Genomic DNA, 15,873 nt, shown 5'->3' with positions numbered 1-15,873 from the left:
AACTTCATCACTAAATTTAAAGCACACCTTGGTTTTGTTAAGAATCTTGGAAGAGAAAGGGGAGCAGCAGAGATCACTCACATTCCTGGAATAGTCAGCGTGGGTCAGGGCCATGCAGAGCCCCGGGGAGATGAGTTATCTCCTTCTAGGTACTTATCAAAGCCTGGTAAGATGATCATTTCTTATTCTTTGAAACATGTATGGACTATTTCTAAACTTCTGGGTAAAAAGTCCAAGATTGCAGTGATATAAAGGCCGAAAAAGAAAGAGCCTCACCGCAAGCAGAAATAATCGGGGGAGATAATTTGTAATTTTTCCAGATGGGAAAATAACTATCAAATGAAAGGACTAGAAAAATGACTTCAAAATGGAAATATAGGAGTCACAGTAAACACTACTCAAAAATTAAATCCATAATAAGCTACTTAACTAAAGTTAATGGTCTTGCATGTTCTAAGGATTTCAATTTTCCCAGTTATTTCCCAGTTATTTATCTGTTCAGTTACCACAGGCAATCAGATTCCACGTGCGACTGAAAATCGAAATTGGGGCCGCTGGCAGTGCCTACGGGAAGCAAGGCAGCCACGTGCTGAGTGCCAGGGCGGTCCCCACAGATGGGCTGAAGGTTGTTCAGCCTTCAGCTTTACCAGTCCAGCTTCAGGTCCGCCTTGCTCCATACGTATTTCCCTCCTCGCTTGAGAAACATCTTTTCATCAAAGCCGCTGAATTTTATAGCTTCTTCTACGCCAACATCCAGGATGGACGTGGAAGGATCCTTCCGCCCGTTTCTGCAGTTCACGAAGCGCATCTAGGAAATTCATGACAGAAATTGGGATATTTCCTGTAAAACCCAATTCGGGGGATCAACTCAAAATGACTTTTGATGTTCCGATCATTTCAACAGATGTTTGTGGAGAGCTGTGAACCAGATGCTTCACTGGGGACGTTGAACACTGGGGACACCATCTCTGTACTCAACCCCAGCTCCCATCACCCACGTGAACACCTGAGACCAGGTAAGGGCATGATAAACAGAATTATATACACGTGCCTGTCCCTCCATTGGGGGGCGGGGTAATCAGGAAAGGTTTCCAAAAAATGTTGCCATCTAGATTATGTTTTGAAATTGGAAGCTAGAGAGAACAATATCGTAAAAGCCCAGAAAGGTGAAACAGTACGGTGAGTTTGGGAAATTTCAGGTAGATGATATTGCTGGAGTGAAAACTGTGTGTGCAGGAAAAAAAAAGAAAAAAAGTGTAAATTAAAAAAAAAAGTGTAAACACTTCTTTTAAGAAAGGGAGATAGCATGGTAAGAAAGGTGCTACAGAGGCGGGCAGGTCCCACATCAAGAAGAGTAGCACATGCCCTGCTAAGGGTCTTGGTTTTTATCCTAAATTAAGCATCTTACAGAGAGGAACCAGATCTTCACACCTCTATGACCTACGATGGCATACAGAATTTTGTAGTAACACTTGTTGGATCAAAATGTTCTTAGATTGCCAAAAGTAAATTTTGTTCCCACTCTATTTATTCCAGCTATACAGAAACCAGAGAGTTTGTGGAGGAACATTGGTCAAAATCCCCAGCAAAAAAAAAAAAAAAAAAAAAAAAAAAAAAAATCCCCAGCCAGTCATGGTATTCCAAACATAAATTCCGTTTGACTTTTCCTCTCTACCTTGAACCCATGAACTGAACATTTGTGTTACCACCCTTTCCCCTCTTCTCCTTAAAGAAAGTACATATTGACAACAAATGAATGACTGTGAATCATCAATGATTAACTTGAAAATAATAAAATATCAAAAGTCACAGTAAGCATTTCTCGAAACACCAAATTCAGTTTAAATATGGAAAAGCCATGGTTCTTGTTGGAGCTCATTTCTTAAAAACAGATCTTTGAATGGAATTATTTGTCCAGTGCTAGAAATATTGGCAAAAGTTTATGAACTGGGACAGAAAAAGAAAAGAAAAAGAGACAAGGAAAGGGAGAAGTGATTTGTTTTTCAGTTTGGAGAATGTTGGTGTATCTCTGCCTTTGGAAGGCAGTGGGGTAGGAAGGTACCAGTGGCTTTTGGAGAGGAACTGTAACCTCTTCTCTCCAAAGCCAAGAGCTATCGGTCAGAGGACAAGCTGGCAGCATCTGAGGTATTAAAGGCAATAACGTCAAGTGTGACATGTCCTTCCTGCAAAGATCCCTGGGTGCCCCTTGACCAGAGAACCCAGCCGAAGATGGCATAACAAAGGACTCTGCTTTGTGTGATGTCAGCTCCATGGGACATCCATGGATCCATAGCCATAGGGAAAAGACCATCGAGTGTGGGTGTGTGCAAACACTGGGATCAGATTCAAGCCAATGCCTGCCCAGCCCCTTAGCTCAGAGATGGACACAGCGAAGTAAGGGCTCTATAATATTAATGTTAGTCAGTGACAATAAAAATATGAAATGCTGGCCAAATAGAATGAATATGGACTAAATGGTTATGCTGATTATAACTCAACCCTGATCTTGCTGCTGAATGAATTTTTAAGGGGTCATTTTATAATGCATTAGACATACTCACATATTCATCCAGAATAAGGTAGGAATCTCTCATCTGCAAAGCAGAAATTACACACCAATTTAGTTTCAAGCATATTTTTCAGTATGTATGCTCAACTGTCTGTCTTACCGCGTTTGTTCGTTTGTGCTTTATTATTTCTGGAGGCCACATTTCTTAAATCTCTTGAGTGTCTTTAGATGCGTCCCTTACAAGGTGAGCCATCTGCCAGTGCCCCATACCCACCTAACACTCATCTCCAAGCCATCTGTTTGTGTCCATTTGGATTCCAGCAGATTCTAGCTGGCTGGTTTCTGCCCCATGCTGGAAGGGTCACATGCCACTCTGAAAGCTCCGCTGACAGTGAAACCCCCAGGCTAACTTCCCCATTTCCTCCGGCTCTGGGGAACCCTGTCCTTCATTGGTCAATATTCCCTGTGTCTGCCATGCCTCTGATGGACCCCCTTTTCAGTGAATAAAGCAGAATCCCTTTAATGCTATTACCTGGGAGCTTATCTGAGGATTTTAGTATTACTTACATTACTTGTAACTAGTTATGCCTTCTATAGGTATATAAAGAGTGTGCCTACACTCTCATAGGAAGTTATACACTCTATACACACCCCATATAGGTAGGAGTCTGCAAACATTTTTCTGTAAAGGGACAGAGAGTAAATATTTTCAGCCTCATAGACCATGTGGTCTCTGTGGCAACTAAAAGCCACGTGGACAATGCTTAGAGAGCAAGCGTGGCTGCGTTCCACTGAAACCTTCCTTATCGACCTTGAAATTGCATTTCATATACTTTTCATGAGTCACAGATGTCATTCTTGTTTTGATTTTTTTTCCAACCATTCTTGGCTTGCATTCTGGGTTTGTCCCACGGGCTGTAGTTTGCCAACTCCTGTGCATGGCCAGTTCGGGACCTTGTTCCTGAATGTCTGGAGGTGGGCCAGGCATCAGCATCACCTGGGAGCTGGTTAAAGTGCTGAATCATGGGTCCACCTCAGACCTGCTTGCTGGTTTGCAAACTTGGGAGTTCCCTGGGTGAAACCTTACCCACGTCAGTGGTAAAGTGAGCTGACCCCACCTATGTCAGAGGCAGAGTTCACCGACCTCATCTACATTAGAGGCATGGTTAGCTGACCTCACCTACATTGGAGATAAAGTTAGCTGAGCTCACCTATGTCAGAGATATAGTTAACTGACCTCACCTCCGTCAGGTATAGTCAGCTGACCTCACTTACATGAGAGGCAGGGTTCGCTGACTTCACCTATGTCAGAGGTAAAGTGAGCTGACCTCACCAATGCAAGGGAACCGACATACAAAGCTTGTCTTGGGTGACCTGCAAGAAGAGAAGACCTTAGTACCCTCTGCTAGTCTTAAAAGTTTATAGAGAAGCCTGAGCTGGGTTCAGTTACATGTACCATCCAGATGGTCTCACCGTGGGAGTGTACGTCCTGAAGACAGAGGAGGGGTTAGGAGCCTCCAGTTTTCCCAGTCCAGCTCTGGGTCAAATAGTGGTCACCTCCTCTCAATAACTTCCCCAACCCTGTTAACTCTAAATCTGCGTTTTACCAAGACCCTGCCTGGAGGGTTGTCTGTACAATGAAGTTTGAAATGAACTGACTAGTAAGCTTCTCAGGCTTTGGAGTTATCCAAACCCCAGTTTGTCCCTTGCTGGGCTCTAAGGGAGGTGAGTTAACCCTGCCTCTGACATGGGTTAGGTCAGCTAACTCTACCTCTGTCACAGGTTAGGTCAGCTAACTTCACCTCTGACACAGATGATGTCAGTTAATATACCTCTGACATAGATGAGGTCAGTTAACTGTACCTTTGACACAGATGAGTTCAGCTAACCACGCCTCTCATGTAGGTGAGATCAGCTCACTTTACCTCTGACTTGAGTGAGGTCAGCTAACCCTTTCTGTCATGTAGGTGACGTCAGTTAACCCTATGACTCAGCCTCAGAGTTTCTAAAATGGGGGTAATATTTCTGGCTCATGAAGGAAGCCTCTGTGAAGTGCTCAAAAAGCAGTAATTTGTGACATATTTTCTTTGATCTCACATTACCTATGTAATTAAGACAAATTTTAAAAAGTCAAATAAAATAGTGTATAGATATGAGTATCCTCCTCTGTTCTCTGTCTTCTTTTCAAAAGCTGCTCTGACCCCATTCAGGAATTTTCTTATTTGTACTCTGGTCAACATTACTCAGAAGTCTGAAGTATAAGGAATGAATCCTTGTTCTCAAATTTCTAATACGATGTAAGCATATGAGGGAGAGATTTTGCTGCATGTATATTCTTTGGTGGAAGATGGGGGAAAGCTTTTGATCTTTAAATACTTTAAAAATAATAAAACTACCTATTTTAGAAAAATTTAAAGTCCAAACGGTTATCAAGGTAAACAAAAATGACTGATAATCCCATTATCCCATGATGACCATGGGATGTGTACATACACACTTTTTTGCACATTAGGATTAAAGGTCAAATGGATTTTGCCTATAGTTCTTCATTTGTACCTAATATTATATCCTGCAAATTTATCCTTGTTCCCTAATATTCTTTGAAATAGGTTATATAGTCAGTATAACATTCCATACAGGGAACATGAGCTTACCTGTTCTCTGTATGTTGAATATCAGGCTACCTTCAATTTTTTACTCCTGTCCCTAACACTGCAGTAATGTAGCTTTGAATAAGTTCTTTTTTTCTTTAGCTTCTGAGAACACAGTGATTATTTACTCTGTCTCAGATAACATCTGGAAGCTGCAAACTGTAGATGTGCTTTGGCTGACACTGTTTAACCTACATGAAACGTACATTTGGACTAACAGGGTGGATCCAATTTTTCACACTGGAAACCTAAAGATCTAGTGAAACTTCCACCTCAGCCCTGAGACTACTCCCATCTCTCCGCACAAACCCTCCAAAGCCACAGTGTGTGCAGCCCTTGGTGGAGACACTTTCCTCTTTGGAGCTAAATGTGTGATGGGGAACAAAACAACGTTTGCTTCATACAACCTTCTGGTTAGACTCGGGCACCAGGCAGGGCACGTCTTTGTGGCGGTCCAAGAACGCTTCAAACTCTTCATCACTTATCACGAACGGTTCTGCTTCTCTCAGAGCATCTTCTCCAGAATTCTCACCTTCAATTATGAGGCATTGGAAGACCTGAAACACAAGTGTGGTCTTGGCTTTGGGAAGAGCTTTCCATCTCTCTTTGCCCCAAATCTCATTTCTCCCTGAACCTCTCCTGAGCAAAGAAGACTCCTCCAACTAGGGAACATTCTAGAAAGACACTGCTCTGGAGAAATGAGAACATGCCCTGAAATTTAGGGATATGGTACTAGAAACCCAAACATTCCCAAAATATAAATTTTTAAAAACTGGTCTAGATTACATTTGATTTAGTCTTATAACCTAATATTTTCAGACTACAAAATAATGGTTGCCTGCAAGCCCAGGGCCTCCAGCGGAGGACTGCCTGGGGGACCAGGTTCTGAACCACATGAGCAATTGCATAACAGTTGACACCTGATCCAGGTTTACATCAATGTGCATCCTGCAGACCTCAGTGATCTGATGCAAAAACTGTTTTCTAAACGGACAGCAGCTAATCCTCTCCCTCCAAAAAAAGTCAGAATTTTGAAAAGGCAATTCTGGAGTGAATCAGGTAAGTGGAAGCCAGAGTAGGAGTCAAAAGATTGGAGAAGAGATAGAGAAGAAGTGACAAGGAGCCATGAGCAAACCAAAGCTATGAGAAAAAATATATATAATATGTATTTATAATGTATAAGTATAGCACATGAGTGCTGACCGGCAGGGGGCTCTAGAAGGGAAATCTAAGAGCTTGAAGCTTAGCCCTCTGGCTCTCCTCCGACGCCTCCACACAGTGGGTCATAGCCTGGGGTCCTGCCATCACCCCTGTTTCTGTAGCTGTTTTCAGTTCCTCCTGGACCTGGGAGAGTGGCTGATATTCCAGCTTGCTTACATATATAACCAAACCTCAAGTTCAACATACAAATTAAAACTTTTTAAAGTAAGAAACATTTCTTGTTTCCCATAATCCACTTCCACATATTACAGGATAACCTCAGGAAAATAACACACATTAATCCCTTTCCCATCTCCAAACCCTTCTCTGAATGCTAACGTGGGATTAACAGCACGTCCCAGGCAGCTTTAATAGGAAAGGTTTTCTTGGTGTCTAGACAGGAATTCCTTCCCTACTTGTGGAAATTCTGTCCCTCTGTCCGAGCAGGAGCCAAATACCTCCTCCTACAGGAAGTCTTCCTGGCTCTTTGGCAGAAATAAACCTTGCCTGTTTCACCCTGCCACATTATCCCAGCACACATAGCTTTATATTACAAGAGTTTTCTTTAACTCTTTTACTTGCTAGAATTGAATTCTACATGTTATCTTTAGTTGCATTAGTCTGGGGTCAGGCACAGACTTTGGATACCTGCATAGCAATCATCAGGGCAGCTTGTTAAGAATACATATTCACACAAACCCTCCTGCTAATCTGTTTCAGGATAGTGGGTATAGGATGAGGCCCAAGAAGCTGATTTGAAACAGTTCCCTGAGTTCATTCTGAAGAACAGCCAGGGGCAGAAACCTTCAGTTTATAATTCTTTGTAAGCATCTGTGCATGGTGGGTGCTGTAAGTCACTTTGAATTGGCTTATGCATATTTGAACCTTAGACTTTTTAGTAGCTGATAGTGGGGCTAAGTCTTAAAGCACACATCTGGGTGAATGAATCTTGGGAATGAATTTCACTACCACTTGGGGATGGCCTTTCTCCCAATAGCTTCTAATAGTTCTATGAAAAATGAACTAAAATAATTTATGAAGACCACATACCCATTTATAAATAAGCCAAGAGTTTTTAAGACAAATCAGTCTTATTATTTTAATAAACACATACGAGTTAGACTTCCTATGAACATATTCTTCAGAATATCTCCAAGCACTTTTCATATTCTTTTATATTTACTTTCACAATTTCCCAGAAGGAAATCAGTTATAAGGGGGAAATTGAGGCAAAGAGAATGTAAGTAGTTAATGTTTAGCAGAGCTGAAAGAAGGACCAAGGGCCTGCTTTCCCAGCTGGCTCTCTGAGTCCATAGTTCTCTGTATCCTTATCATTTCTGGTTTTGCCGAAGCAAGTCTCTCCTGACCGTTCTCTTAATTACAACCAGCAAAAGCAACACGGTATGTACCTTCCAGCGGATGGGGTTCAGGGCTTTAATCTGTTCCTTCATGTCCTCGTCCACGTTGAATCGATTGATGACAGAATTTATCTTGAAGGCCACTCTGTAATCTTTGCACCACGTCCTCAGTTTTTGGAGATTTTCCACGTGGTTCTTGTTTCCTTGACCACGGCCAATAAGGACATTGACCTGCTCGTCAAAGCTGTCGCAGGAGATGGCGAGAATGTCCAAATATTCCCCTGAGGGAAAACCATCACCATTAGGCTTTTCCATCCAAGGATGCAGACACAGGCCTTTAAGCCAGAGGTGGAGAATTGGAGCCTTATGGACCACATAGGTAGACATAGACATTTTGTTTGTTCCTCCAGACATCTAAAACTATTTCAAACTGTTTGCAACTATTTTTTGGGGGGTAGATTTAACATAGAATGTAGATTTATGATGTATCTTTAAAAATTTGAGCATATGGCGACACTAACCTTGAACTCCCAAATAGGACAAAGATCAACGGAAGTTCATAAGTGGCTGTCCACGTGTCCACTATTAATAGTCCTTATACTTCCTTTTTGTCCCCCTACCACTAATGATCCTTTTTTTTTATGCACTTCCAAATTCACTAATTTGCACCACCTGTCCCGTACAACATTTGAGCTTTTGACCCAAAGGTGCAGCAACCCTCCTGGTCCCTACTCTTTATACCATATTGACAGCATGTGGAGCCCATCCTGCCCTAACCTTGTCTTATCTCTCTGAATCTGGTTCCCAAAGCTTACTTTTGAACTTCTGACCCCCTCTTTCACTGAGTGACTCCCTTCACAGTCATTTTGATGTTGACCCATTGCCCTGTGGTCTTCCTGATAACCTTCCTCAGGTGGGCTGTTCTACCCACATCCACACCCTGCGGATCCACATCCACTTCTTCATCATCTTGGAAGGAGGATTTTATCAGAGATCTCCTGTGCATGTCCTCAACAGATTGCAAATGCAACTACCCTTTGGATGATTTCAAGGCTCAAACAACTTACACAAAGCAAAGCACACTCTAAGAGTTCAGCTAGAACTGTTTCTCCAAATGATAGTAGTAATAATAGCTAACATTTTTCAGGTGCCTCCTAAATTCCAGGTACTGAATATTAACATCTATGTAAAACTTAGCTTCCCAGTCTTAGGACCAGGGGTTTGTAACCCTGAGTCGTAGAGTGGAATCCCTTGGAGCATCCCAAGTTGGCCTGTCCACATACCACGAGGCTCTGATATAATTAGTCTGCAGTCCAGTCCCAGTACAGATATTTATAAAGTTCCTCAGTAGCCAAATATGCAGCCAAAGGTGAGAACGACTGTTTTAGTCTAATCGCTTAATTTGTACACGAGACTACTAAAATAGAGTTATTTCCGAAAATACTTTAAAAATTAAACAAGAATAGCAAATGATAAGGTCAGGGCTTGCAAAACTGTACACTGCGTTAATTCTCCCCACTAGCGGCTCAGCTAAAACTAGCTACACTGATAATGTATGTAAGAGTTCTGGGGCTAGTCTGTTCTGTTATCTGCCTTACCATACTTGTTTACTTAGAGCCCTACCAGCTTGAAAAGAGATTAGAGTAAGCCCACTTGTTTCTTCCTCCCTTTGGATCCCCAGAGGCCTGGCCTAAAGCCCGGGATGGAGGGAAATAGAGCAACAGACAGTGACAGAGGCGGCAGTCACGTGCCACGCGAGGCTCTCACCGTAGTTCTGGAACCACCTCTCCTGGATCAGGCTCCCGTTGCTCACTACGCTCACGCTGGGCAGTTGCAGCTCCTGTTTGCAGAACTTCACCAGCTGGCCAAGGTATCTGCCCCGGTCGTGGAGGAATGGCTCTCCGCCGGAGAAGTTGATCTTTTCCATACCTGGGACAGACAGAGCATGGCTTTTCCTTCTATTTTTCCACTTCACCAACATCCATTATTATTTTAATGGCAAAAGTAGTATTTTCTCAATGTAATAGAATGAGATGAGAGAAAAATGGAGCTAGGACGTCCGCCCAAGCTCCAAAGCCTTTGACCTTTCTAAGTGTGCAGGGTCGCCCTCCATCCTAGCTTTCCCAGCACAGTCCCGGTTTATGGAGGACCAAATCTCATCAGTTGGTTTTTCCTAGCACCCTCTTTTACTCTTAGACGTTTCTACAATGGGGCAGTGGTAAATGATAGCGTCTCACTATTTATAAGCTAACATGCTAGGAGGTGGCTTGCATGATGAACATTATTATCCAATAAAAATACGATTCCCCAAAAGTGTGGTTAAATAGGGGCAGATAACTAGAGAAAGTGAAACAGTGTATTGGCCAGTGGTGTAGCCCGTGATGAGTCTGGGGATTAGGTTAGAGGGGATGAAAGAACGAGAAAACTGAAGGAACGGGATGCAGAGATGTTACTAAGAGTTCAGATGAGGAATAATTGATTCACAGTGGTGCCAACATACAAGCCATCCTGTCACAGCACAGATCAATAGCTGATGCTCATGACGGTTGAGTTCTATTTAGTCTGCTCTGTTTAAAAGCCAAAGAAGTGGGCTTCCCTGGTGATGCAGCAGTTAAGAATCTACCTGCCAGTTCAGGGGACATGGGTTCGAGCCCTGGTGTGGGAAGATCCCAGATGCCGTGGAGCAACTGAGCCCGTGCGCCACAGCTACTGAGCCCACACACCTAGAGCCTGTGCTCCACAACAAGAGAAGCCACTGCAATGAGAAGGCCGAGCACTGCAACGAAGAGTAGCCCCCCTTGCTGCAACTAGAGAAAGCCCGCGTGCAGCAACAAAGACCCAACTAAGCCAAAAAAAAAAAAAAAAAAAAGCCAAAGAAGTAAATAATATATTGTAGAAGCATCTTCAGCCAGAGCAGTAATTTTAATTTTAAATGTAATGTACATTTATTGTTTAAATTTAACAATAAATTTAAAATTTCAATAGTCACCAAAATAGATTTTCCTCTATTTGCCAGAAATCTTACTTACAGGACACATCATGCATACTATACCTTAGCCATTTTAACTAACTTTGGTTTTATTTACTTAAAATTGAGAGGTCATGATATAAAAGTATTAATTATAACTGTAATAGTTTATACTCTATTAAAAAACATATGAGCATTTATTTATTTGTGCCTTGTAACAACTTTTTAAGGTTGATATATGAGTTATCACTATTGTCTCTATTTTAAAGAATATTAAACTGATATGCAGAAAGTTAAATGTCTTGACACATTGTTTAAGTGATGGAGCAGGAACTCAAACCCTGGCCTTGTGAATCAAGACGCTAAGTTCATTCCATAACCCCAGACCTCTCTCCATTTGTTCATTCATGCACTAATTCATCCATTCAAAAACATTCATTAGACTCCTATTACCTTCTAGATATTTTGCTAGGCAGAAGGATAAGCAGAATGCTAGGTTTCAACCTTGGAACTCAAACTCTTTGGGGACCCAGATATTAAAAACAAAACACAAGAGCACAATGTTAAATATGCTGCAGTAGACACTTAGGTTGCTTCCATACCTTGGCAATGTAAATAATGCTGCTATGAACATTGGGGTGCATGTATCTCTTCAAATTAGTGTTTTTACTTCTTTCTGATATATATCCAGAACTGGAATTGTTGGGTCATATGGTAATTCTATTTTTAGTTTTTTAAGGAACCTCCATACTGTTCTCCACAGTGTCTGCACCAATTTACATTCCCACCAACAGTGTACGAGGTTTCCCTTGTCTCCACACCTTCTCCAGCATTTGTTATTTATGGACTTTTTGATGATGGCCATTCTGACTGGTGTGAGGTGATACCTCATTGTGGTTTTGATTTGCATTTCCCGGATGATTAGTGGTGTTGAGCATCTTTTCAAGTGCCTGTTGGCCATCTGCATTTCCTCTTTGGAAAATTTCTATTCAGTTCTGCCCATTTTTTAACTGGGTTGTTTGTTTTTTGATGTTCAGTTGTCTCAGCTGTTTATGTATATTGGCTATTAACCCTCTACCGGTCATATTTGCAAATATCTTCTCCCACTCAATAGGTTGTCTTTTCATTTTGTCAATGGTTTCCTTTGCTGTGCAAAAGCTTTTACATTTTTTTAAAAGTGTCCAGCAACAGACGAACGGATAAAGAAGATGTGGTATATATACACAAAGGAATACTACTCAGCCATAAAAAATAATGAAATTTTGCCATTTGCAGCAACGTGGATGGACTTGGAGGGCATTAGGCTAAGTGAAATAAATCAGACAAATATTGTATAATATCATTTATGTGTGGAATCTAAAATAATACAACAAACTAGTGAATAAAACAAAAAAGAATCAAACTCACAGATATAGAGAACAAACTAGTGGTTACCAGTGGGAAGAGGGAAGGGGGGAGGGGCAAGATAGGGCTAGGGAGAAAAAGGGTTATAATTAGGATTATATGAAATCATGTGTGTGAAACTTTTGAAAACTGTAAAGCGTTATAGGATTTAAAGAATCTTTCATTCAATTAAAAAAATGAAATAAATAAAACATGCTATAATACATGCATTTGTAACAAATGCCATGGGATCACAAAGGAAAGCGAGAGGGCATTCATTCTGCATGACGAGGACCAGAAATAATTCTAAGGAGCTTTGAAAGTTCACCAACAGAGACTGAGGTGACAGGCATTCCAGGAAGAGAGAACAGTGCAGTCACAGGCTCCATGATGCAGCAGGTGGGGGAGAACTGTGTCACGTGATGTGTCCACAGCTTGGGGCCCTTCAGGAATTGGGGTGAAGAATGGCAACACTGAGCTTGAAGCCTGTGCTGACAAGTTTGGGCTTGGAAGCCATGCAAGAGAGCTAAGTGGGGGAGCTAGCCATCACAATATATATTTTAGTAAGATAAGTTGCTTTCAGAGGGGACCCAGAGACAATGAGATGAATTGCAACAGTCCTGGTGAGAAATAATGAGACCCTGAACCAGACCCCAATGGGAACGGCAAGGTGGGTCAGGCATTGGATGAGCTGTGGATAACTGGGCAGGCGTATGGAAAGCAAAATAAGTCAGATCCAGTAAAGTGCAAGCCTGCGATCGCACCGTATCAAGCACAAAATCCGGCAAAACTAGTGTGTGTTAGAAGAGCTAGTAGTTACCCCGGGCAGGAAGGGAGCCCGCGCTTTGGGTGCCCTGCTGCTTTCTGTCTAGATTTGTGTGCCGTTTACCTGGGTGTGTGCAGCTCTGTGCAAAGGCACGTTACGTGTCAGTAAACAAGGCAAGCAAGTTGAGAAAAAAAGTTGGCGATGTGGCCGAAGTTGCTCTAGGGAAGACAGGAGGACAAGAAGAGAAGGAGGACCGATCTGGAGCGGAAGACGTCACCGTAGAACTGGACAGGCTGGGGTCTCTCTGAGACGCCTTCGAGCTACTGACGTGGTGACACTGAGTGAGAAAGTCTCCAGAGCAAAGTCATTGCCTTATTTGAGTTGCAAATCGTTTCCCTAAAGTTTCATAGTAAGAACACGTAAATAATCCAAAATAAAAGATTCAACTATTGCGTTTCTTAAGTCAAGGTGTTTGTATTTGTTTGCAACCTTCCTCTTTAACTGTTTCTGGGAAACCCCAAGTGCTGCGGGCCGACTCAGAGCTCAGCACCACCTTCCCGACCTGCCTGGTTCCGCGGGCTGGGCGGACCGGGACCCAGCAGGTGCAGGCGCGGCTCGCTTAGAAGCGTCAGGAGGATGGGTTTGCTCCAGTTACCCCCAGGCCAACCGACTCTGCGGGTTGGGAAGGCCTAGACACCCATCCCCAACTTCACCTCCGCATCCTCTGGCGGGTGGGCATCCTCCCTGTGCTGTGGGAACCGCTAGGGTTCCGGGGGAACCGTCCAGCCCATGCGCGCTCCCAGCCCCCTCCTGTCAGCCGGCCACGGACCAGCTGAGCCCCTGGTCTCGTTCTGGGTCCGAACTCACCCGCTTCCTTCAGCAGCAGCAAGCCTCTCTTGGCCTCCGCCAGCGGCAGCACGAAGGACGTTTTGGCCGTGTGGAAGCAGAAGCCACACTTGTAATTGCACTGGCGGGTGAAGTGATAATTAACGCTGGTGGGGGTGATGGGCAGATCGCGGTCCTCTTCGTCTTCCCTGCTGGGCTTCCTTGGTTTTCTCCTGCCCCGCTGCTGCTGGCTCTTCTTGCCCCCCGCCAGCCAGAATGCTGCCCTGAGCCGCGGGAACAGGGTCCCCAGGCTGCTCCACAGGGAGCCCAGGTGCTGCACGAAGGCGCTCAGCAGCTTGAGAGTGAATGACACGGGTACCAGCATCCACATGGTGACCAAGTGCCCTGAGGCTGCCCTGCAGCTGCAGGCTCACTTTATAGGTGCCTGGCAACCTGTCACATGGGGAGGAGGGACACACCTCCCTTGACTAACTCTCAGCTGAGCGCAAGTTTCGATTTCTCTCTTCATGAAAATGAAAGTTGGAACAGGGCCAAGACTGAAGGCTCAGACTAAGACTGACATCTGCTTTCCCCTGCCCCGCTGCTTCCCTCTGTCTGTAAATAATAGGGGTATAAATAACAGCCTCCCAACTGGATACAGATGGAGAAGGTATTGATATCTAATGTCTATCTCGACCTAGCAGATAGCAGCAGAACTAGACAGAGACGTAGCCACGTCTGTAGCTGTTGTATTGCTTGTGCATGACATAACATGTAGAAGCGTCTACTCCAGCACCCTTCACCTGGGGGCACTCAGCAAGAGTTTGTTAGGAGAGCCAAATAGTGAAAAGAATGAATGACCCTTGGAGGATGAGACCCTACTCCATGAGCCTCAGCATCCCCTTTCAGATCACAGTCAAAACGCATAGGCACATTATGACACTGATGCCCGAATCTTTCTTTAGTAATTTATCTTAATGTATGCATTTTTACATGTTCAAATTTAGACATTGTATTTCCCTGCATGTCTATGCATTTCTATACCATTTTTAATAGACAATAGGAAAATCAGATGCTTTTCTAAGATGCTTCCTTTTTTAAAAAATTGAAGTCTAGTTGATTTACAACGTTGTGTTAGTTTTAGGTGTCCGCAAAGTGATTCACTTATACATATCTATCTGCTCTTTTTCAGATTCTTTTCCATTATAGGCTATTACAAGATATTGAATATAGTTCCCTGTGCTATACAGTAGATCCTTGTTGATTGTCTATTTTATATATAGTAGTGTGTATTTGTTAATCCCAAACTCCAATTTATCCCTCCCTGCCTTTCCCCCTTTGAAAACCATAAGTTTTTTCTTCTATGTCTGTGAGTCTATTTCTGTTTTGTAAATAAGTTCATTTGTATCATATTTTAGATTATACATATAAGTGATATCATATGATATTTATCTTTCTCTGTCTGACTTATTTCACTTAGTATGATAATATATAGGTCCATCCATGTTGCTGCAAATGGCATTATTTCATTCTTTTTTATGGTTGAGTGGTATTCCATTGTATGTATATACCACATCTTTTTTGTGTGTGTCTTAGACATTCATTTATTTATTTTATTTTTTATTTATTTTTAAAATTTTTTATTGGAGTATAGTTGCTTTACAATGTTGTGTTAGTTTCTACTGTACAGCCAGGTGAATCAGCTATATGTATACATATATCCCCTCTTTTTTGGATTTCCTTCCCACTTAGGTCATCACAGAGCACTGAGTAGAGTTCCCTGTGCTATACAGTAGGTTCTCATTAGTTATCTATTTTATACATAGTATCAGTAGTGTATATATGTCAGTCCCAGTCTCCCACTTCATCCCACCCACCTCCATTTTCCATTCATCTGTAGGTTGCTTCCATGTCTTGGCTCTTGTAAATAGTGCTGCTATGAACATTGGGGTGCCTGTGTCTTTTTGAATTGGGGTTTTCTCCAGATATATGCCCAGGAGTGGAATTGCTAGATCATATGGTCATATCCTAGATCATATCTATTCTTAGTTTTTTGAGGAATCTCCATGCTGTTTTCCATAGTGGCTACACTATCCAATGTTTCTTTATGCAAATACAAGTATGAATATATATAAAGTTTACACAACATTCAGTATATAATATCCACGTTCTATACTCTAGTTTTTTTAAGGAACCTCCATGCTGTTCTCCAT

General features: G+C 42.5%; 1 protein-coding gene across 1 annotated transcript; it reads right to left on the bottom strand.

Moving 5' to 3' along the window:
• Positions 1 to 428: 428 nt before the first annotated feature.
• RSAD2 (radical S-adenosyl methionine domain containing 2) lies at positions 429 to 14,051 on the bottom strand (the record flags this gene model as incomplete). Its single annotated transcript, XM_082641795.1, has 6 exons — positions 429 to 808; positions 2,562 to 2,594; positions 5,568 to 5,717; positions 7,770 to 7,999; positions 9,486 to 9,647; positions 13,703 to 14,051. 6 exons carry the CDS (start codon positions 14,049 to 14,051, stop codon positions 644 to 646), a joined length of 1,089 nt encoding a protein of 362 aa, XP_082497921.1. The 3' UTR covers positions 429 to 643.
• Positions 14,052 to 15,873: the final 1,822 nt, after the last annotated feature.

Source organism: Mesoplodon mirus, assembly GCF_964341445.2.
Source record: "Mesoplodon mirus genome assembly, chromosome: 14".
In the NCBI taxonomy this organism is placed as follows: Eukaryota; Metazoa; Chordata; class Mammalia; order Artiodactyla; family Ziphiidae; genus Mesoplodon; species Mesoplodon mirus.
The sequence above is the reverse complement of the archived record's forward strand: the minus strand, read 5'-3'. Positions and strand labels throughout refer to the sequence as shown.